The following is a 24,592-nucleotide window of genomic DNA, read 5'->3' as shown; positions in this document are numbered from 1 at the left end:
TAAAATTAATAATAATAATAAAAAAAACAACCCAGCATCTTATTCAAATGTTTGGGTGGGGTGTAAAACCAACAGAGACGGAGTTTATGCAAATATTTAAACTGTGTGAGGCCTAAATGTGTATATGTCTTTTCTATATTTGACTATATACAGTATGTATATATTGAAACCACTATGTAAAGTATTTACACAGTGTTTTTCTGAGAAATGCCATACTGTTTGTATAATGGCAAGCTAGTCCTCATTAAGGGCTTAGCAGCTAATAGCTCTCCAGTCGTACCATGTCTGCATGCCTGTGTGTGCGTGAGGGTGAGGGGACTGAGTGTTTCCTGTTTCTGGACACAGTTCCCATGGTGCCGATTAGAACATCCTGTTTGGAACGGGAACAGCTCTGTAAACACGTTTGTTTACCTTATAATCCAACTGAAACCTTGGTTAGGATTAACCTTCAGCAAACTCACCTGACACAGCCATCCTTTCTATATTCTTCATGTTTTTTTAGGCTGCACGGTGCCAGTTGCAGACACATCAAAGAATACTCAGATAATTTACTGTAAAACAGTTGTATAACAACAGTACTTGAGGGTTGCTGCTACATTTGTTTGGCATCTCCTGTGTGGTGACAAGCATAGAAGGCAGTTGGCTGAACTTGTGTCTGCTTCTTCTGTTTTTATTAAACAGTGGCCGTCAAGGCTGCTGCTCAGTAAAAGTATCACTTTAAAGGACCAACAGAGTGAAGGACTGTTTCCTGATATTCAGAAAATAGGGAAGTAATTTTGGGAACTACATAAAAACAATGACCAGTCTTATTTTGTGATGGGAAGTCAAGAACGTAAAAGGGTTTTTTTTTCTTGGGGGGGGGTGTTTATGGCAAAATGTGGTTAAATATAAATATCAAGTTATTTTAAACAATTCAAGTCAGGCAAATATACATCAGGATCGTTTCACATGGCAAAATGGTTATACAGTTTTTATCTTGTGAAACAAATAAAATCCCCCCCTTGAATATCTGTAGTCAAAGACCGTCTCTGTGAACCACTGTTTGACACTTCCCAAGAGCCCTTTTGGTTTGTCAGTGGAAGCATGGAGAATGTCAGCTAAATTCTCCAGATGCTGCAGAGGAATTTGCGGCAGTGACAACCTCCTCCACAGAGCTGGATTTCTGCCAAAGCAGATGGCATTCCTGCACAAGTTTTAGTTTCTTGTTGACACATGACCACAAAGCCTCACTCACAGTTAATCTTATCAAGATCTGGGTTCAGGGTTCTTTGAGTTTTTGTAGTTAACACCACCAGAGACCTGCATGAGGGTCACTGCATAAAGTTTGTGGAAGGACCCGTTGTAAAACATATGTATCTAAGCTCAACTACTGTTCATTTGTTGTCTTTACGAATTTTGCTTGATAACTAAAAAAAGGTAATTGTAAGCCTTCTGTTTGCATATTCAATTTCTTTAAACGTAAGCAGGAAGCAAGCAGTTTCACTGTAGTTATTTTGTAAGGAAGCCATTGCCAGTGTTATTCAGCGTGCACCACTGCCTGTCTTGTCAAAATTGAAATATCACAATGTCATGCATGGCAGCGTGTATTTCAATAGTAGTAGCAAAATGGGAACCCAATTTTTGAGTTTGTTACACTGATCATGGGCTTTATTTCACTACGAAAGTAATTTCCTAAAGCAAAAGACACAAACAACTGTTATAAATACTGCAAGAAATGCAAACAGGAACACAAACGCTGAGCCAAAATAGGACTGCAGGCGACATCTATCACTGCTCAGTGCACTCGACCTTTGCCAACACAGTGTCCCTTTATGGAAAATCCTGATATAACTCAGGAGCCATAAATTACATTAGGCAAAATCAGCCTTCTTTCAAGAATTTATTTATTTTATTTAAAATTAAAATTTGAATTATGAATGTAAATGTGTTTCGCAGGATTCTTTTTTTCTAGGATTATTTTACAGAGAAGAGAGAGTTGCTTGTTTTTCAGATGTCGCTGGTATGAAAACAAGTCTTCATGTTTGGCAGTAATAATGAATCTGTAAATCTCTAGACTGAATGCATGTCCTTCCTTTCTGTCTACACAAACAACTGCCTGGAACCAGAGCGATAACAACTGATTTCACTTTTGATCTGAGTTTTTATCGTACCATTGGTTTTAAGAAAACAGGGACATGTTTGAACATGGTATTGGCAGCTAATACTGAAATGATCATAGATTTTTTTTTTTTGAGAAAACAAAAAACAAACATTGTTCACTGTCAGTGTCTGTTGTAGTGTGAATCACTGCTTCATCGCAAGACATCATTGTGAGTTATTTCAAGCTATGTAAACTTTCCTGTAAAACTACACATCATTTACTAGAATTCAGATTTTCTTCAGGTGAGATATAAAAAATCTGATTTTTGTGTTTGTTGTGTAATGGCTTGCCTGACACTCCTACCTGAAGAATATTGGATAAAATCATTATTTTTATTGTTCTAAACATTTTCACTCTTGTTATAATGGTTTACTTGCTGTTTAGCACTGTGTTGTGTTTAAATGGACTTTATAAATAAACTGACTGAGAGTGATGACCTCGTGCAATAAGACTTTTGGAAGAACCACCATTGCAAAAATGACCTATAATAGACCCATTCCTGTAATATATCTATATATCTGTTAAATTCAAATTCAAATTCAAATTCAAATTTTATTTGTCACGTACACAGTCATACACAGTACGATATGTAGTGAAATGCTTGGACAACTGCTCGTGACCTAAAGAAAACAAAAAAGGAAAAGGCTATGAATAAGATAGGAAATAAATATGAAAAATTAAAAAGGGTAAATTTAACTAGGAGAATAAGATAAAATATATAAATTAAAGTTGAAAATAAAATAACTGTACAACAAAATACACAATATAGAACTATATTGCGGGCAGCACGGTGGCATGGTGGTTAGCACTGTTGCCGCACAGCAAGAAGGTCCTGAGTTCAATTCCAACATCAGGCCGGGGTCTTTCTGTGTGGAGTTTGCATGTTCTCCCCGTGTTTGCGTGGGTTCCCTCCGGGTACTCTGGTTTCCTCCCACCGTCCAAAGACATGCAGCTTGTGGGGATAGGTTAATTGGATAATCCAAATTGTCACTAGGTGTGAATGTGCGAATGAATGTGAGTGCGAATGGTTGTCTGTCCCTGTGTGTTGGCCCTGCGACAGACTGGCGACCTGTCCAGGGTGTACCCTGCCTCTCGCCCCATGACAGCTGGGATGGGCTCCCGCGACCCTGAAAACGATAAGCGGAAGCGAATGGATGGATCTAATATATATTTTTGTAATATATCTATATTATGGCTAAAGCAGTTTCTGGATGGATGCAAACTGCATTTCGTTGCCTGCACTTGTGACATGTGCAATAACAATAAAGTTGAATTCTATTCTATTCTAAAAATTCATAAAAATCAGTGAGAATGATCCAGTGAATTCAAGCATGAGAGTATCAAAAGCTTTGAAATTAATAAATTTGCCTGTGGTACACATTACTGTAAGAAATGTATTCACTTCAAAACGCTCAGATTCATCCAACATTAGCACTTAGTAGAAAACCAAATATATACCCGACACTACCCACTTCATCATCCCAACAGTCTATCCTATGTGTTGTAAACACAGCATAAGGTCATGGGTATGGGATGCACAGATGTTAAGCTTTAGGGCTAATTACCAGGATTATTATGTGCCATAGTGGTCTTTCCATCTGTTTTTTTCCCCTAAAAAGGCTCTGTAAGTTAGGTGTATGGGAAAATATGAAAAATTAAAAATCAGGAAGACCCTAGTTTTTTCATGGAAGCTCTTCCTTTTATTTATTCTGGTATGTGAAGTACAGCTTAATATATGGTAGACTGATTAGTAGGCTAAACAAATCAGTAATCAGAAGACCTTCTGCTGCAGGGAGAGTGTTATGTCATTTTTATGTTACCAATGTTTTTTCCTTTAGTCTTGTTTATTTATTTATTTTTATTTTATTAAAATCATCACAGTTTGAAACAGTAAGTTACATTACACATGAAGAAACCAAAACGTTGCATTGAAGCTACCGTGACCTTGTCTCTGTTGTATTGCGGTGTCAAAGCCTATCATTGTGGCTCAGGAGTTATAGCTATTGAACAGCACTGGAGCTGAGTCAGAACTCTTCGGGCTGTGGTCAAAATGCTCGAGGTCCACCTCCACTCTGAAATGGGTCATGGGAAAGTGCTATTATTCTTTTGCTACTCTGACTTCAGATGCTTTACTTGTTTTGATTTTCCTGAATACAGAAACCAAGAGAATAAAAAAAGAAAAAAGTGTAAAAGGCTGTCAGATTTGTCGCTGCAGTACTTCAGCTAGTCAAAGCCTGGGTTCTTTACGTAAATGATGGTAAAAGGCAAAATTCAATTCAAAATGTATTTGTATACCACATTTAAAAACAACGGAGTTGACCGTGCTTCACAATCGGTTAAAACAAGAGAAAACAATAGAGAAACAAATATAGACAGGGGTGCACATAAGTGGTCCGCAGGTGCGCATTCGCTGTCAAAATAAAAGACGCGCACAAGATAAGAAGTTGCAACGCGCGTTTGCGTACATAAGATTTTCTTTGTTTAGAACTCTTAAAGATGTTGAAGAAGCAAGCTCCTTTAAGCAATTACTTTGGTGTTCCTCCACCACCAAAGAAATGTCCGAAGGAGTCCGAACCGCAAAAGAAGCGCGTATTCTCGGAACAGTGGTTGCAGGAGGTGAGCTGGCTTCAAACAAATGATGAACGCACAGAGATGTGGTGCAGAATATACCGTGAAAAAACCTGCGTTGCAACTTCTTATCTGGTGCGCGTCTTTTATTTTGACAGCAAATGCGCACCTGCGGACCACTTATGTGCACCCCTGAATATAGATAAATTAGAAACAAATACAGATAAATAAGAAGCCTGCAATACATCCAAAAGGGGGAAAAAATTCTGAGGCTATTTTTTCCCCATTTATTGTTCATATGGACTTTCACATACACCATTATTCAATCTGTGACAATGTAAACTGTAGCATACAACTGATATACAACATTACATGAGTCAGACTTAAAATCCTTTGGCCAGTATCAACATTTGTCACTGAGATAAACCTCGATATTTAATACTGGTGCTTCCAACTCCTCCCACCAGGTTGTAGTCTTTCCAAAACTTGACTGAGCACGCCAAAGACTTCGGGAGGCGGCTGATATTAAAAATAAACACAATCTGGCATCAGCAGGCTAAAATTTATATTAGCTTTTAGATGCTGGTAGCCAAGAATTACAAAAGTTAGACCAGTTTAACATCAGAGCTGGAATTTCTTATTTTCTGTAGAGTGTCAGCGACGCATGTGAAAAGCTGAAGCCCCTGGGATAAATAAACTCAGGTCTAACAGACTTGTGTGTTTGTGTTTCAGGGGGGCTTTCTCTGAGGTGGTCTTGGCTGAGGAGAAGAGGACTCAGAAATTGGTGGCCGTCAAGTGTATCCCCAAGAAGGCCTTAGAGGGCAAGGAAAACAGCATTGAGAATGAGATAGCAGTACTGCACAAGTAAGTGGACTTCTGTGTTTTGGTGAGTTGGCATTAATAGGCCCTATATGTCTTCATTTAAAGAAGACATATTTTGAATGGATTTGCTTGAAAACACGAGAGAGATCAGAAATTATTTATACATAGAAGATTAAATTGTTATTGTAAAAATCTGTATTTTGAAGCACTGCACATTACGTTAGGAAGATCTCCTGACTGTGTTTGTGACGATGAGAGCAAATAACAAAAGATGTGGGTAAGAAGGTAGGCTGTGGCATTTAAATGTGCCAAAGTTTGGCAAAAAAAAGCAAAATTAAAAAGAAATCACCCACTCCATTACACCACCACACACCTGAACCGCTGATCCAAGGTGGGAACGATCCGTGTGAGCCTGTGTGAATTATAGCATCAGTTTCCTCTTCTTAGCTGACACGATTAGCTTCTGTAGCTTGTTATAGAGTCGTTTTACCCCTAATTACTCTAAAAATAGTTTTTATTTCTACTGATTTGGAGTTTCTCAGGTAGAAACAAGGATTGGGGTTCATATGAGGTGTTCAAGTTAATTATTGTATATGATGCAACTATTAATGTAATTGACATTATCTTTTGAGATCATGCTATGTTTCATGCCATCACACAAAATGAAGATTGACAATGATTTAAACCCCTGATTTTCAGCTTCTCCTGGCAGCAAACACATATTGAGTCATTTGCCCAAGTGGTTTTCTTTCTACCTGAGAAACAGGCATAATGTTGAATATATTAAAGCAAGCGGCAGTTTCACTCTTTGCAGTTATGAAGTTTTTCAAATGTACCTTTCTTTAGATGCAGGGAATTACAGGCCACAGTGAAAATGGCTGATCTACTTTGGGTCCCTAGTTATTTTTAGCGCTCTTGTTGCCTGGGTTACAGGAGACGAGGTGACGTGAGGACGGAGCAATGAGCATGTTGGGGTTTAGTTAACAGTCCAAATTTGACAAATGAGGTAAACTGAAGTAAACTTGGATTGCAGATCAGGCCTTGCTCTTTGTGAAGTTTGCATAGACTCGAAAAGTGGTTTCATGAATCATTGTAACACCTCATCCAAGTACACAAAGTTGGGAACGGGGTCTGAGTGGGGGAGTATTTAAACTGTTTATAAAATATACGTTTCATGAAGCTGTACTAATATGTAGCATCTGGACAGAAGCATGCCGTTGTAATACTTGCAGAAGTTTGGCACACTTGCTAAAATGAGCAAGACCTTTACTAAAAACACTTCTGGATGGCAGCATCCAGAAAATGAATATCTGAATCAGGAAATTCACTCCCAACTCCACCTTTTTTTTCCTTTTCCCCCAAAATTCATGCATTTTTTTTGTTTTTTAATATACGTGATCATGTAACGCTTTCATTACAGGGGCTTCATAAAATGTTTCTTAAGAAAAGAGGCATATTTGCTGTCCAGTTTTTTAATTCTTAAATCACCCAACTCCACAGTTTTTGTCCAGTCACCCTACTAAAACTAAAGTGAAAAATAAAAATCGGGCCCCGAATACACCATTTCATATTATTTAGGATTAGTGGGCCCTTTACAGATGTTACCTGTGACATTTGCACTAGGGTGGGATGCTCCATACTAAAACTTCAATGCTGTGTTGAGCTTATGAAGCGCAGATCTTCTGAAACACAGTGCAGTTCAAAACACCCACATAATGTGATCACAGCTAATTCAAGTTTTGGTGTGTTCGCCCTCAGTTGATTGTTAGTATCAACTGAGGGCAATACCACACCAGGTGTCACCACAAACTTCCAGAAAGTTTGAAAGTCAGCAGCAGCTGGACCGAGACCAGGAGCAGGAGTGGCAGCAGTAACCACAGCTCAGGACTCAGCAGAGATTGTAGGAAATTTTTGACAGCTGGGTTAGTGAAACTCATGGCACCCATAGTGCAACTGCTGATGCCACTGTAGAGGTCACTGATAATGGCATGAATAAGGTGTTGTTTATCCACACCTTTAGAGCTTGGCAAAAAATACCCGTGTATACCCACAGTAAGTGTGAAAAGATTTTTGCCACGTCTGGGGAGGTAAGTTACAAAAAAAGAAGCCAACTCATCCGCAAAACAGCTAAAAAACTAATATTTGTGAATAAACATATTTACATAGACGTTGTTAATTTTTCATTGGCATAATTAGCTACATTCGTTCCACTGTAAATGAAACATCTTCTATAAAGATCACTGAGACCTACACTCTACACCAGGGGTGGCAGAACTCCAGGCCTCAAGGGCCGGTGTCCTGCAGGATTTAAATGTGTCCTTGATCCAACACAGCTGATTCTAATAGCTAAATTACCTCCTCAACATGTCTTGAAGTTCTCCGGAGGCCTGGTGATGAACTAATCATTTGATTCAGGTGTGTTGACCCAGGGTGATATCTAAAACCTGCTGGACACAGGCCCTTGAGGCCTGGAGTTCCCCACCTCTACATCTACACCCTACCTACAAAGTAGGTGACATTGAAATTGTTGTCACAATAAACAAACATTTTATAAATTGGTTTGTTTACATTTCACTGAATTTCAAAACAACGGAAACAACCACATTTATGTAAACTTAAAAGGGAGGAAATAGTATTTGCTTACAGTCACAGCTTTGTCGTTTAAGGTTCTTACAGGTTTTTCTCCTTTTGTTGTATGGGCATTTCTTCAAAACATGTTCATAATTATTGATAGAGTGGTAGAAGTGTGCAACGCTTTTCTCTATGGTCATTTAGAGAAGAAGAGCATTGTCAACCTGTGACAAAAGCAAAACTGGCCAGTAGGTGTCACTGTAGGGATGAGTGTCTCGAAACAGTTGACACAATTGCTTTGAATGTTTGCACAAAGCCTCGCTTTACCCATCATTAATGTGCACTTTGCGCTTTAGCTTGGAGAAGTCAGAGTATCCCTGACTTTGATTGCAAAGACCACAGGAAGATTTTCTGCTACGCTGTAGTCAGGCCCACAATATATGGCAGTGTTTCTTGATCCTGTTTATGAAAAAATGAGGTTTATTTAAAGTTTATGTGTTTCCAAAGTTTGTGTGTGCAACTGTGAACCTTTTTCAGGTTCACTTTTTTTTTCTAGGTTTTCCGTTTTATGTATAATAATGTTATTCATTAAGTTTAATCATAATGAGTTATTTTTTTGGCTTTGAACCACTTTTGCTATCTTTTGTTGCTCCTTCCTAATTTTTTTTTTAAGTGTTGCTGGCAAAACATTGAATGAGCTTTTTTTTAAAAACAGTTTGATATATTTCTGTATTATTTTCAACTAAATATAGGTTTTAAATCATTTTTAAATTATTGCATTCTGTTTTTATTTTTCAAAGTGTACTTATTTTTTTAGAAACAGTGTTGTAGGTCATAAAATCACCAAAATAAAATTACCACTGTTTAACTAAAACAGGCAAACAAGAATACAAAACTGATTATATAGATAACCAGTGAAAAACAAGTCTCACCATTGTGTTGCACCCATAAGAGACTCTTTCTCTCCACATTTTACTCTCTGCCTTATTAAAAGCACAGTGGAACAACACTGAAACAGAGTAAACCTGCTGTTTGTTTATGACCGAGGGACACAGCTGTCGCATTAAATTGTTTTTTAAATAGTCAGCTGCCACGTTATGTGGCCACTCGGTCTCTGCCTTCACTCCCTGTGAGGCCAGACCCAAACCCGTCATCCTCTATGGCTTTTGTTATTTCTCCCACTGTAAATTTATTGGTGTGTATTTAATGCTTGACACGTGTTACTATGAACTGTATAAAAGAGGTCAGTGTATTGAATATATGATCACCAAGCTAGTGTAGAAATATGTCTTTCCTGTTTCGCTTTTCTATTTTGTCTTGATAAAATAGATTAATAATTAATAAATGTTACACGGCCTTCGTCTTTCCCCTGTTCTATCTAGACCAAACATTTACTGAAGCACAGACATTTGCAAATACAGTGACTAATTGTACTCTTCGAGTCACTTGTAGCTGTGCCAGTCGGAGGAATTTCTGTGAAGTCGCCCTCTTACTTTGTTTCAAATCTGGAAAGGGTTGCAGCAAAGCCTGAATATCATACCTTAAGCATGACTTTGGCTCCATCTCATTTAACACTGGACTGGACAGATAAGAAGACTACACATGTTTGTGTCAGACCACAAGCTTGTATCTGACACCTTTACTACAAAGTGAATTCACGAGATGAGGCAGGCAGTGGGTGATGTGACTGCGTATTCTGCTCAGTGTCACACAGGGAACCTTGTTGCCAGTAGAGTAGCTGCTTCCAACGCAGAAAAGTTGTGGAAGATTTTAAAGTGATTATACAGTTCTTAAAATGAGAAGTTATTTAAAATGTTTTATTTGCATGCACATGAACTGAAGTAACTGCATTCAAATTCTCAGCTATAACTTAACTCTAAAGCAGCGTGTAAGGCAAAAACACGATGGGTAACAGATTAACAGTTCTGTTTTGGTGGCTTGTTTCTTTTCATTTGACTAATTGAATCTCTTCTGATCTGAAAAAAACATGTTTACAGTTTCTCTGGAAACACTTTAAAAATTTTATAAGAGTTTTATAAGAACCATTCTTTCGTTTGTGGTTGGCCCACTCAGTGCTCTGGAAGAATACAATAAAATACAAAAGGTGTGAACAGAAAAAATTAATTTTTAACTTTAAAGTCTAAGACAGCAAAATCCAAAGGGTGGGTTAAATAAATCAAGAAAAGATCAGCAGCATTTAAAAATCACTAGAATTTCCTGTTTTCTTACTTTCACTCAAGTGTCAATTTTGCTTCGTGCTCACTGCAAAGTTGGCAGCTCTGTTCTCTAATTTGCTGACTTTCTGTGATCCAAGCTGACAGGGGTCAGCAGAGGACCGAACCTTAAATAGACACTTCAGCTTTCTGACAGTCACAATGACCCGTGTCCACCCGTAGGTTCATCGTCCACACAAGCACAGAATGTGTACTACATGTTGCAGACCTTATGTAATCGTGTGTGTGAAACTGTATGTGAGTCTCCACATGTCCGTTTCTCGCTCCACACAGAGCTAAGCTGCTGAATGAAGGTGGATAAGACTCATTGCTGTAATCCAGCGTGAGCACAGGATGACGCATACATAGTTACCTTGGGTACATCTCAGACACATGGCTTTGTGTTGTCTTTGTCTTCCTGCCTTCAACTCGGTAACCTTCAAACACACACCTTAGACCAGGCACTGAGGTAACAAACACTCAGAGTGCATGATGAGGGAAAAGGAAAAATCAGAAAAGAATCAAAGCTGAAGTAAAAGGTAGCACTATGGGGCACTATTTTTATGAGTTGGTTCCTGTACCAGGACAAACACCTCTTCTTGAGATACAGTACTGTGAAAAAAGATTGAGTTACCCATATTTCTTTATATTTTGCTCCTAAAATGGAACTAGGTGCAGTGATTTATTGAAACATGTGCAAACATCAGTGGAAACACAGCAAGACCAAAGATCAACGCTGAGTTTGTACAGACTTATGAGCTTGAAAGTCAATATTTGGCATGAGCACCTTTATTCTTTAACACAGTCTAATCTCTTTTAGGCAGCTTCCTTGTCATTTTTAAGCAAAGTTCAGGAATAGTTCTGCAAGCTTCTTGAAGGACATTCAAAGCTCTTCTTTGGATGTTGGCTGTCACGTTTTGTCGGCGATCGTGGCTCAACAGTTGACAGTTCGTCTTGTAATCGGAAGGTTGCCGGTTCGAGCCCCGGCTCCGACAGTCTCAGTCGTTGTGTCCTTGGGCGAGACACTTCACCCGTTGCCTCCTGGTGGTGGTCAGAGGGCCCGGTGGCGCCTGTGTCCGGCAGCCTTGCCTCTGTCAGTGCGCCCCAGGGCAGCTGTGGCTACAATGTAGCTTGCCATCACCAGTGTGTGAATGTGTGGATGACTGAATGTAGTGTAAAGTGCTTTGGGGTACTTAGGGACTAAGTAAAGCACTATACAAGTACAGGCCATTTACCATTCACCCAAGATGATCCCACACTGCTTCAATAATGTTGAGGTCTGGGCTCTGTGGAAACCAATCCACGACTGATAGTGATCCACTGTGTGTTTTTCTTTCCAGGTATGCTTTTACTGCATTGTCAGTGTGTTTGGGACCATTGTAAAGTTGAACAATGAAGTCGTTACCAATCAGATGGTCTCCATGGTCTGTGAAAACCATGGAGACTGTAACCAAACTTTCTGCCAGTTTTTCAAAAGTGATTTACTTCTTTCCAACATACAGTATTGAGTGTGTTCATTTGGTCAAAAGTGAATCAACAGTTAAAGTAAATAAAATAAAAAAAAAGAATTATAGCTATAGAACATATTGCATGTTCAATCAAAATCTCCAAACCATGAGAGAACCTCCACTGTATTTTGAACATGGCTTTTGATGCTCTCTCTTGTACCTCTTTTCTGACGTCCATAAATACTGACAACAGTTTCAAGAAAATGTTTCACATTTGGATTCTTCACACTATCAGACTTTTGCATTTTCATTTCAGTTCTTGTGTAATCTAGCGTATGTCCTTTTTTCTTGAGGACATGACTGTCAGACACTATTGATCTATTTTAGATTGTTGGTGTCTTTTTTGTTTTTCTTTTTATGCCTGCCATTTCTTCTTTTGTCCTTCACTTCCTTACATTTTTCTTGATATTTTTTTAAGGCCACGCTGCCTATCAAATGGTGTTATGTATGTATTTTTTTTTTTTAGATTAGGTTGTCTCTAAGTAATTTTAGAACCTGGTAGGGACATACAGCAGACATTTTTTTAAAAATGTTATCACTTAAACCTCAGGATAGAAAGAGCGTGCATTTTCCTTTGTACATGACTGTAGATGGATGTGTTAGTAAATCACTTTTAAAAAACTGGCAGAAAGTTTGGTTACAGTTATTTATTGACAGTAGCATTTGTATGAGACACATATTGCAGGTGTGCTAACATTACACGTTGGTTAGACAGAGGTACAAGACAAGGTACAAGGTACTTAATCTGATGAGTCCATCTCGCATCTGTATCTGCAGACATGGGGCAGCAGAACAGTGGAAGCTCTGTTTAAACTGCTAAAATGCAATTAGTGTCCCACAAAAAACATGACAGAAAATTATTATTTTGCTCTCTGCAAACAGCTCTTATCGATAAAGACTGGATAAAGATCATATGTAAAACCAGTTTTTTGCAAGTACTGCTTGAAGAACAGAATTAACAACTGAACTTCTCACCTGCTTTTTCCTTTTTTCCCTCTCTTCACAGGATCAAACACACCAACATTGTGTCTCTGGAAGACATATTTGAGAGTAAATCACACCTCTACCTTGTCATGCAACTGTGAGTATTCACATATGTGTGGGACTTTGTGAATTGCGTGCCTACTTGTGTTCTCTCCCACACACGGCTTGTCACATGCCATGAATTGCACCCTGCAACACATTCACACAGGCATGCTTGCACGCGCGCGCACACACACACACACACACACACACACACACACGAAAACTGTACTTTGCCTACTCATGAGCAACAGTGGGGAGTTTGCCCTCATACTAGTTGCCAGTCAGTGTCCCACCCACCTCAACTAGTGAAATGTCAGAGTGAGAGAGGAAAAACAAAGGCAAGATGAGGATTAGAAAAATTATTATTAATTTATTAATGACTGTAAAATTAGGGAAATGAAAAATGGCAGCAAAGAGGGAAGATGTGACCTTGAAATCCAGATGTTTTACCTCATTCGTGGTTGTTCACTCTTTCATGTTGTGCTGCATCACTATCCTGTTCAGTTTTATTTTACCTCTGCCAACTGGTGTCAAACAGAGGCTGCACATATATGTGAAAATGTACGCAGGAATAGGAATGTATCATGGAGGGAACTGAATATGTGGGTAAAGTGACACGGGGACACTGGCCGAATGAGTTCAGCAACCCAGCTTTCCATGCACTGCTTGTCTAAACATCCATATCATCTTCTCTTTTCTTTCTTTAGCTCGTTGTAAGTTGTTAAATTTCCTGTGCAGGTATTCATAATGTACTCGAAATTCCTATGATAGAGTCACGTTGCCATCTAGTGGCAAAATATGAAGCAGACATTGTAAGATTGACTGACTGTTTATAATTTTAGACTGAAAGCATTTTTTCCCATGTGGTTTGTAAGAAAGTAACTTTATCTGAAGTAGTGGTTTATAACTAACTATAAAAGATTTTTATTTGCTGGAGTTAGCAGGGATTATCTTTTTATATCTCGCTTCTACACTTTTAAATTTCCATGCTTCCCTTCTATTTTTAGTCCCCCTCTCACTGTTCTTTTCTTCTTTCTTATCCACATTGAAAATACAGAGTGTCTGGTGGGGAACTCTTTGATCGTATCATAGAGAAGGGCTTCTACACAGAGAAAGATGCCAGTAAGCTCATTCAGCAGATCCTGGATGCTGTCAAATACCTCCACGACATGGGCATTGTGCACCGTGACCTCAAGGTGAACCAGGGATCAGAACTATGTTTGAAAAGATTGACTTTGTGTGGCAAATGGTAGTGAATTTGAGTTTATTCTTGTAGGTTGTTGTCTCTCTTTTTTTTGTTTTTTCACTACAATATAATGAGATATGGTTTCATTTTCATCAATGTTTTTGTGCTATGGGGCTTTATCTTCTGTGTTTTGATACCTAATGGTGCTGTGTATTTTAAACCGAACCTTTGAGGATCTTTAGCATTAAAAACACACACACACACACACACACACACACACACACACACACACACACACACACACACACACACACACACACACACACACACTCCTTTAAAGGAATTGGCAAAAACGTTCTTCCCCCCAGACTAAATACATGTCTGTTATCCCCCCTTACTGTATAGCTTTGCTGGTCATTAACAAAAGTAGAATTAGTTATTAATTGTGTGTCCAGTGATGTTGGATTTCAGTTTGCAAGACTTTTTATGGGTTTTTTATGATGCATTTTATTTACGTTCTGTTCTGTTGTCCCTCCATCCAAAGCCAGAGAATCTGCTGTATTACAGCATGGATGAAGACTCCAAAATCATGATCAGTGACTTTGGTCTGTCAAAAATTGAGGGCTCTGGCAGTGTGATGTCAACAGCCTGTGGAACTCCTGGATATGTCGGTAAAGGAGTCAAATACTAGAAATCTGTTTATAAAAAACAACTTTAGGCGTGTACACCACCTTTTTCTCAGATCTCAGCTTTAACACAGTTTAATGGCTCAGAGATGGTGTACTGTGTATGAAAAAGTGAGACAGAAAGCATGCTAAACATGTATCAGACACTATGAAGGCTAAGTCTTGTTATATTGTGCCTTAATAGCTATGACCTTGTGTTTCCTCAGCCCCTGAAGTTTTGGCTCAGAAGCCCTACAGTAAAGCGGTTGACTGCTGGTCTATTGGTGTCATAGCATATATTCTGTGAGTACATGTTTTAGATGTATCTTTATACAAGATGAATCACGTCTGCAGAGATACAATATTTTAACAGTCAGGTTTTGATAAGGATTAATCAGAATGCAGCATGTTTTGGAGTCAGCAGCAGCAGTGTTAATTTTAACATTCTACTAACAAGCAAAGGATTCATGGTTGGATCCCAGGAATAGACACTAATCCCTTAGTGGTTGCATCAGGAAGGGCACCCAGCATTAAAATCAGCCAAATCAAAACAAGCAGAGCTACTAAATAAAGGAGTGATTAAGGCTTTAGCATCATAGAAAAGCCGAAGCGTGTCTGTAAAGGGAAGTGTCAGCCTGTGCTGTCTCTGTGTTTCAGGTTGTGTGGTTATCCTCCCTTCTATGACGAGAATGATGCCAAACTGTTTGAACAGATCCTGAAAGCAGAATATGAGTTTGATTCTCCGTACTGGGACGATATCTCTGATTCAGGTACAGTACAGACATGAGACCTCTCATAAAGAGCTTTTTTGAACTGATACTTTTCAGGCTGATCACACTGGAAACTGTGATTAAAGAAGGAACACACCCTTTTAACAAAGTTTCCCAAATCACCAGAGGATCGTGTTCTGGGTGTGTATTGTGGAAACCATCAAATTAATTCATTCTTTTTCTTTGAGGTCAGAAACATCCTCCTCTTTAAATCAAATCTGATAGTTCTTTCTGGATTACACAGAAAGAGATGAGCCGCTAGAAATTTAGTAGAAATTTACATCCTTTTTCTTATATTGTTACAGTCTCAGCCAGTGCTTGTCTGCATTTGTTATTTGGGATTGTACACTCCAGAGTGCTCACATGTCCTGGAGAAACTTCAAAAACTTTCTTTGATACGGTTTCTAGTCATTAAATCACATCTGGAAATTACATTAGATATTGCATTCCACAAGCGACAGGAAGAACATGGTAATTATTTTGTGTCTGCACACGTACCTGCTGATTTAAATGTTTTACTACAAGTATCTTTGCCAGATTCATAAAATATTACCTTGTGAATGAGTGGCATTCATCCAATAGTGAATATTGTGAACGGCAGTTTTGCACACCAATGTTGAATACCTCTCTTTGCAAAACACAGACCCTCACAGTGAGCAGAAAAATCTCCCACCTACCTGACACTCCATTCGACACAGAGTGCCAGACGGAGACTTGATCTTTTTGTTCCTTCCAAGCCTAAAGTTTACCCTGCAGGCATTTAACTTGCAAGATCAGGCAACGATCAAATGTAGAAAAAAAAAAAAAATTCCTACTTTTGACTCTTGGCGTCAAGTTAAAACACTGAAGTATTATTGCATTAATAAGCTTAATCCAGTTTTAGACTGATAGTACAGTGTGGTTATTAATCATTCATTAAACATCAGTTTTATGCAGTTGATAATGTTTAAAATATATTTTTTTTACCTTTTCAGCTAAAGATTTTATAGTACATCTGATGGAGAAAGATCCCAGCATACGTTACACTTGTGAGCAGGCTCTGCAGCACCCCTGGTATGGCTCCTTGTACACATAATTTTTCCAAAGAAGAATAATGTTATTTTGTTAGTTCAAATCTTCAATAATTACACTTAAGTGTTGTAAATATTGTAAGTGTTTGGACTGCATGTCGGTTAACTATGTGTGACCATATCTGTAGAACAATTCCTATCCGGATTCCTATCCGTTATGCACACAAATAAAACACATTCGCACTGAAAGCCATTTCCTCTGTCAGGATTGCTGGGGATACTGCGCTGGACAAGAACATTCATGAGTCTGTCAGTGCGCAGATTAAGAAGAATTTTGCTAAGAGCAAGTGGAAGGTAAGTCTGCCTCCCAGGTCTACTTACATGTTGCACTGTTCTTTTCATTTTTAGCATTAAAGGAGAGGACGGAGATTAAAACTGGTCTGGTTTGCTATATTTTAACTTAACTGTACCAGGCAATTAGAAAATGTAATTAGGGTTAGGGATTTCAGCTACAATGACTTGATCCTCGGAGGGTTAAATTGCCATCCAGATCCTAATTTGTCCAAAATTGGCAAGTAGATTTTCCTCCTTTCTTGAAGTTTCATTATTGCTTTTCCTCTGCAGCAAGCGTTCAATGCCACAGCAGTGGTTCGTCACATGAGGCGTCTCCAGCTCGGCACGGGACAAGAAGGAGCCAACCCAGCTCATCTGCTGATGCCGGGGGAAGATGCAGGTGGCTCCTCTTTGGCTGTGTGTAACATACTTCACCGTTTTTAATGTCAGGTAGATTCATTACTCATATTGTCTGCTTTATCTCTCCCAGAGGCTTGCTGTGAGGGAGGGTGCTCACAGAACGTCGACAGCGGAGTAGATGCTCTGTCCAACTGTCCAACATACCGCTGCCACCCGACCAGCAGGGTGTGATCCATACCTGCTCCACCTACTTATCTAATTGATCCCAAGTCACTTTCCAATTTAAACTCCCTCAGTGGCACCAGAGGCGCTGTCTCCCCACTTATCTGGTTGCTGGACTACTGAGTCATTCTAACCTCTCGTCTGCAGGGGGAGCAAGTCAGCCCAGCCTGAAGAGGAAAGTCATAAACCTGGTTGAAAGTGGAGGAGGTGGAAGAATTGATGATAACGATGATGATGCACCACAGCGGGTGATTTTTGGGATGAGTTTAAAAGGAGGAGAGGATACCAAGGAAGTGGGGGAAGGCGAACTTTTCCATCATCGTTCCTGGGGGGGATTGTTTTTGCCGAAGCAGAACAGAGCTTGTTGGACACTGTTTTTAATTGTTGAGGTTTTTGTTTTTTGAATTCAATTCGTCTCATTGTTTGTTTTTATTGTTTTGTATATTTGTGTGTTCCTTCCTACTGTTAGACTTTGAAGTACAAATCCAGAAACAATATCTGCATGATCAGGAGAGAATTTCCCAATGCATGCTTTCCTATTTCTAAAAACATACACTGTTTCAGTAATGCAGCATCGCAGTACGAAACAAATGACGCTGTGCCAGAACGACGGAGCATTTCTGGCATTTTTTTTGCAGCATTTGAAACAAAAACTGAGTCAAATCTTGTAATATTACAGAGCTGCATTCTGTGTCTTTAAGTCATGCTTTTAGACAATCAGCAACAGAATAGTTTATGCAATGAAAACTCCATTTATTTACTATGTAGCCTTTCTCGTGGTGATACAGTGTTTCCATGCAGTGGTTAGGCTCTCTGAGAGGGAAAAGCTTCTCCATTTATCTTTTGTTCACATTTGTTTTTCAACCTTCAACCTCTTTAACCGCTTGCACACAGGGATTTCTCTTTGTCTAAGGTGCCTTTAGGATATACACTATGATGGGTCTATTGGTGAGAGTTGTTGCAACAGAACCTCTTTCTGGAGCTTCATATTTTGTACATGTTATACTTTGAGCTTTAAGATGTAGTTTCATGGTTAATTACTGTAATTTTAGACTGGATGCCTGAAGACAAAATGTAAGCTAATGATATTTTTCATTAATTGTTAATGAAAATAACATTAAACTCCTTACAATACGACAAGGTAAATCAACAACAAGGGACAGCTTTGACGCTGGTGTTTACAAAGACCCACTTTACACCCTTCAGTGCATTTTATGTAAGAATAAAAAGTAAATATTTCACATTTATTACATTCAGTTCCCTTTAAAATCCTACATGGACAAACAGAGTTTTATTGGTCCTTTTACTGGCTTTTATAATGAATCTTAGTATGTAAATGCTGGAGAATCTATAAATGTTCATTTAGTGTGTTCATATTGGTTGCTGCAGATGTTAAGGTGTTTTGTGTGCATTTAATTGGATATTCTGTACTTTTGCTCTGGGACCTGTTACAGTGGGTCCTGTCCTGAGCTCAGCGCTGTCAAAAGCAGTAAAAGCAATGATCTCTGCCCTCACTGCTCTGTCATTGACTTTCAGCTGATCATTCTTGCTCATGTAATTTAGTGCTGGTTACATATGTTTGCATGATGTTGTTTGAAAATTGTGACCGTTTCTTAAATTGTACAGCCACCATGAGATGAATGCAGATAAAAGGAAGATGTTTCTTTTTATTTGACAATCATTTAATCCAAATCCTGTCATGCAAATGAGTAAAGGGCAAAGAAAAAAAATAGTACTAACATTTCAACAGGTTCAAACGAGTTTAGTGTGCTGCTTCAAAAAATAATTTTTGAAATTTTCTGCATATATTTTTGGTAAACATTGTACTGTATTTAGATGGTTTAAAAAAGGCAAATTATTTTTTTCAGGAATTTGTTGTTGTTTTTTTGCGTGAGTTGTTTGTATGCCATGAAGCAGAGGAAAGCACACAGATGTGCAGACAGACTAATTTTGGAGCAGTCAATATTAAAACTGATCCCGTGCTAATGAAAACAGCTCTAATTTGAGTCGTTGTTGTCCGTGTCTCCTTTAGACAGCTACAACACAATAAATAAAAAAAGAAATGGATTTAAAATGTTACTTCAAATCCTCCATTTAAATATTCTTTTCTTTTAGCTGCTCCTTTTAGGGGACACCACAGCAGATCACGTTGCTCTATCTCACCCCGTCACTTGCATAACCCTTTGCATGTCCTCCTCCATTAAATTATAAACTTAATACCCATAGAAAACATATTGCAGGAAAAAAAAATCTAGTGATGATGAATAAGAAGATGGTTTGTTGTATTTAACATGCAAAAAAATACTAACAGAAGTCCTTGAAAGTTCTAATTTGATTCTCTGCTGAGGCAACAAATTGAAATGTGCAAGGAAATTAAAGATTTTTACATCCGAGGGTAATAAAACACATGATGGGGAAATATAACTGTTATCTGCTCAGTCAGCCGTGTTTGTAGGAAAACTGCCGGAATGATATCGGTAACATGTAGGGAAAGGATGTGCTAATGACCTAACAGTTGGTTTCATACGTTGCTACTGCTCTTGACAAATTTCATTTATATATTTTACACTGCGCCAGTCTAAGGGAGCGAGACAGTCTTTCTCCTCTAACAGCTTGTAGAGAATGACCAGTGTGTGGTGACAGTTTGTTCTGAGTGTTTGTACCATAATTATGTTGCCTTTTAATAAATGCTGTTTTGGGCTGCAGTACCTACTGTATACACAGATGCAATGCATCATGGGTTGTTGAAAAGTGACTATTGCTTAGTGTGAAAGCCAGTGATTTGTAAGGGAAGCATACATTAAAATCCTTGTCTATGCATTATGGAAATGAGTTTGTTTGTCCGGGGAAAAAAATACATGTTGAATGCTACATTTATGCTTAATATGTAGAGTTCAAGTGTGCTGGAAAGTGGAATAAAAGGATTTCATCTAAGGTTAAATGACAACCTCAGCACATGTTTTATATCATTAGTTATGACGTTAACTAATGCACTGACTTAAGATTTAATGCATTTACATATTCGATTTAAAAGGAGTTAGCTCGATTAAACACAAAACCTTAAAATCGAAAAATTGCATTTTTTCATTAGTCTGATTTTTAGCTTATTTTTTTTAATTCAGCAGGATTGTTGGTTGTTACTTTCTGTCAGTTTACTACTAAATAACCAGTTATATGTTTCAGTTACAGTACACAGCTGGGGAGGATGTGAAAGTAATTTTAATTTCATTAGGCTAAAGGCAAACTCCTGCTAGTGTTAATTACCACAACAGGTTTTTGTCTTGTTGTGAATACACAGCACTGTGCAAAAGTCTTGAGCCCCTAATAATTTCTTTATTTTATGCTAGGAATATAATAAGAATGTGTGCAGTGATTTACTGAAAGGTTCACACATACATGGGGGTACAGTATATAGGACAAAAACAGTTTGAAAGTCAATATTTGCTGTGACCACCTTTACTCTGAAACACATTCTGAGCACTCTTAAGTCAACTTTCTTTAAGTAGTCTTCAGAAATAGTTCTCCGGGCTTCCTGAAGGGCATTCAAAGCTCTTCTTCAGATGTTGGTTGCATTTTCTTCCCACGCTGCTTCAATTGTCATGCTGAAAAATTAACCCACTGCCAGTCAGATGCTTTCCAGATGGTATTATATGATGGATCAAAATCTGATGTTGCTTTTCTTCATTCATAATTCCATCAGTTTTGACAAGATCTCCAACACTACTGGCTGTCAAACTGTGAAAGAACCTCCATCTTGTTACACATTATGTTATCACTTCATTAGAGTGTTGAAGCTGAATTTGAAGAGTCACAGTGGTGTGGTGGTTAGCACTGTTGCCTCAGGAAGGTGCCATCTGGTTGGGGCCTTTTCTGTGTGGAGTTTACATATTTGTCCTGTGCACATGTGGGTCTCCCCCCAATCCAAATGATGGATGGCACTCCATAAGTCCTGTTGCCACTAATTTTTAGTCCAGTTCTTGTGTAATCTGGCATATCGCAGCCTTTTTTCCCTGTTTCCTTTCCTTAAGAATGGCTTCTTGGCAGCCACCCTTCCACTGAGACCATTTTCTGATGACGCGTCAGTGAACAGTAGTTGGCTCAACTGAAAGGACCATATGCGTCTCTCAGGTCCTGTGTCTGGTCTTTTCTTATTTCTTAAATATGTGACTTTGTAAATTTCCCAGACACAGTATAAATGCACAAACAGTAAGCCCCCATTCTGCCCTTTGATATTTTTTTTTCTAAGTCTTAAGAGTTGTTTCAAAATCAGTCTTGTTCTTTGTCTCGAACGGCAAATCTGCAAAACAATAACACTACAATGGAAGTGCTACTTTACATTTCAGTGGTGAAATTCAGCAACAGTTGATCTCATGAAACAGTTCTGTGACTTGAGAGGTTCCTCATGAATGTTAATTTAACAGTCTGCTACTTGAAGCCTCTCTCATCCTCTCCAAGGAATGCTGGGTAACTGCGGCTTGCGGTTTGGCCGCCAGAGCGATGCGCTGGGGGGAGAGCGGAGAGTGAGAAAGAATCTGGTGGTCGACCTCATTCAGGAGACAGTAGACGAGTAAAAATTATGTGGTCAAACCATGAACACGGGAATGATTCAAAAATAATGGGGGATAAATTTCACTGATCACAAGGTAGAAAGTGCTGAAAGAAGCAGTTTATTTATTTTTAGATGTGGAAGACTGAGGGAAAGTGAAACCTGACACGACAAACTTGTAAAACTAAGGCGAGGATGCGCATCTTCATACTGGGGTTCAATTCCCATTAAAACAGAAAAACAAAAGCATCAGCACCCTGGTGAGGATTGTGCATAGTCCACATCCTCCTCGCAGCACATGCCGTTGCCCATGCTTGTAAGGAATGTGAAACGCAGACTTGATGCAGTTAAGAGCCAAAAGAGAGCAACACTGCTATGACAGACTTGGTCTCATCATTTTCAGGTTGATTTATCTGCTGATGTTGAAAGCTGCAAAGATTTATGTGTCGCGAACAGGGCCCAAATCAGACCTTAAAAAAACGCTCCACCCAAACAGTGTCACAGCACTGTGAAGACGTGGTGCTCTAAGGTAAATAACTATGTCAGCATGCTCGAAATTTCTAAATAAGCCATTAGCATGTTGGCGTTGAGAGGTGGATATATAACCTTGTTAGCACAAATACAAAGTATACAACTCAGGCAAAAGCTGATCCATTCTGTAGCTGAGCTTTTACAGTCTAAATCAAACTGATCATTCAAGGTGACTGGCATTAAGTTACCCTCCAATAACTATGAAGATAACTGATAAGATACTGTAGGTCACTGGAAATGAAAGACAAGCTACAACTCTGTGAGTTTATGCCTTCTGGGGGAAAGCGGTTCTCAGATCAAATGCCTCTTTATTAAGCTTAATTACTCAAGGTTTTACCTTACTGCGTTGACTAAAGGTTTGAAATTAAATGTGTTGTGTGCAAAGGAAAAAAAAGGCACTCGCACACAGGCCTCACGTCTGTCAGCAGGAACCTATTGTGCTAATATCTGTCAATGCTCTCAGATTTGTACGACCGTTACATCCATGCTGTCCATCAACACATGTGATGTCACAAGTATGACAAGTTTTTACTGGTTTGAACTGTTCGCTCTTTTCCCACCCTTTTCCCTGAAAAGAAAACCATTCGAATAAATACTTGTCACATTAATTCCTGAGGCCATTCGGGAAAACTAAACGAAAGGATTGAAAACTGTGATAAATAAATAGGAAAGTAGGTGCATGGATTCAAAAGGGTGCTGGAAACTTTCCTCTGTGGTTTTTAATCCATCACATAGTTGCACACCCTAAAGGTGCTATATTAGGTTTACATTGGGTGCATGTGGTGGACTCATTGTCATGTTCAAGAAACCAGTTTGAGATGATCTTTTTTACATTGTATGTTATCCTGCTGGAAGCAAACATCAGAATTCTGTTAATGTCAATCAATCACTATGTGACCACAAGTGATGGACATTGTCAGCAGCAATAGTAAGGAAGGCTGTGGCTTTTAGACGCAGTTGATACTGAGGGGCTCAAAGTGAATATGGTGTGGTCTTCTGCTGCTGTAACCCATCTGCTTCAAAGTTCAAAGTGTAGTGTGTTCAGAGATGCTCTTCTGCATAACTTGGTTGTTATTTGAGTTACTTTTGCCTTCCTATCAGCTCAAAGCAGTATTTTTAATCAAAACTGCTGCTCACTCGATATTTCCACTTTTTCTAGATCATTCTCAGTCAAAAACGGAAAAGGTTTTGTGGGAAAATTCCAGTACATCAGACTTGCCTGCCTGACAGTAACAACCACACCACAGTCAAAGTCACTTAAATCACCTTTCTTCACAGTTCTAGTTTGAACTTCAACAAGATGTCATGAGCATGTCTACAAGCCTGAATGCATTTAGTTTCTGCCAAGTGCTGAATATCTGCCTGCAATAGCATTTGTGCATGCATAATAGCAAATACCAATTATTCTGCTCTATTTTAATTCATGCTTTCCCAAACTATTTTTGAGTCTCTGTTCCAAAATATATTTCTTTGGTTCTTTTTGGACCCACTACTGAAGTCTGAGAAAAAATCTGGGAAAATTTAGGCTGAAAATGACAAAGTGAAAACGTAATTGCCTTCGTGGAGGTCACAATTATTTAAGTGATATTCCATTCCCAGACAAATATGCTGGTGATTTTTATTTGAAACACTTGTATGATCTCACCAAGCTCAACAAGCAGTTTAACGCAGCATGCTGAAGGAATAATGAGAAAATATTTGCAAAGTTTTACAGAATCTCTAAATTATTTTTAGAGATTCTGCACACACTCACACACACACACACACATTAGGAAGACCAACAAATGCAGTGAGCAAGCAGTGGCTTGACAAACAAATAGCTGTGTGGATGGCTTTAGATACCAAATAAACACAGAAACAAACACACACACACACATTCACTTTCCGCCCTTTTCAGTTAATCGCTGACATGTTTTATTCACTCTCAGTTGTGCATTTGTCTTGGATGCAGCTTCAGATAACCCCCAGCGTCCTTAGCCAAATATTTTCTTTGGAAAAACAGACAAATAACATTAACGTGCACAAATTTTCCAGTTGCATGTCTCTTCAGTTCTGTGGCCTTGCATTGTTTTAGTTGTAAAACCAAGTTGTTTGAATTTGAACAATCCCTGAGGTGCTGGA

The 24,592-nt window shown here is 38.7% G+C and overlaps 1 protein-coding gene across 4 annotated transcripts in view; it reads left to right on the top strand.

Moving 5' to 3' along the window:
- camk1b (calcium/calmodulin-dependent protein kinase Ib) overlaps positions 1–20,217 on the top strand; it is a 45,490-nt gene extending 25,273 nt beyond the window's left edge. For all 4 annotated transcript variants that reach the window (XM_040029331.1, XM_040029334.1, XM_040029332.1 and 1 more), the window contains 10 exons: positions 5,441–5,572; positions 12,829–12,903; positions 13,906–14,044; positions 14,579–14,705; positions 14,927–15,002; positions 15,357–15,469; positions 16,444–16,522; positions 16,746–16,833; positions 17,104–17,212; positions 17,303–20,217. In XM_040029331.1, coding sequence (XP_039885265.1) covers positions 5,441–5,572; positions 12,829–12,903; positions 13,906–14,044; positions 14,579–14,705; positions 14,927–15,002; positions 15,357–15,469; positions 16,444–16,522; positions 16,746–16,833; positions 17,104–17,212; positions 17,303–17,403 — 1,039 coding nt within the window. In that variant the 3' untranslated portion in view covers positions 17,404–20,217. The remainder of the gene's footprint in view (positions 1–5,440; positions 5,573–12,828; positions 12,904–13,905; positions 14,045–14,578; positions 14,706–14,926; positions 15,003–15,356; positions 15,470–16,443; positions 16,523–16,745; positions 16,834–17,103; positions 17,213–17,302) is intronic.
- Positions 20,218–24,592: the final 4,375 nt, after the last annotated feature.

Source organism: Simochromis diagramma, unplaced genomic scaffold (assembly GCF_900408965.1).
Source record: "Simochromis diagramma unplaced genomic scaffold, fSimDia1.1 OVJJ01000483.1, whole genome shotgun sequence".
NCBI classification, from domain to species: Eukaryota; Metazoa; Chordata; class Actinopteri; order Cichliformes; family Cichlidae; genus Simochromis; species Simochromis diagramma.
This window is presented reverse-complemented; position numbering and strand designations above follow the sequence as displayed.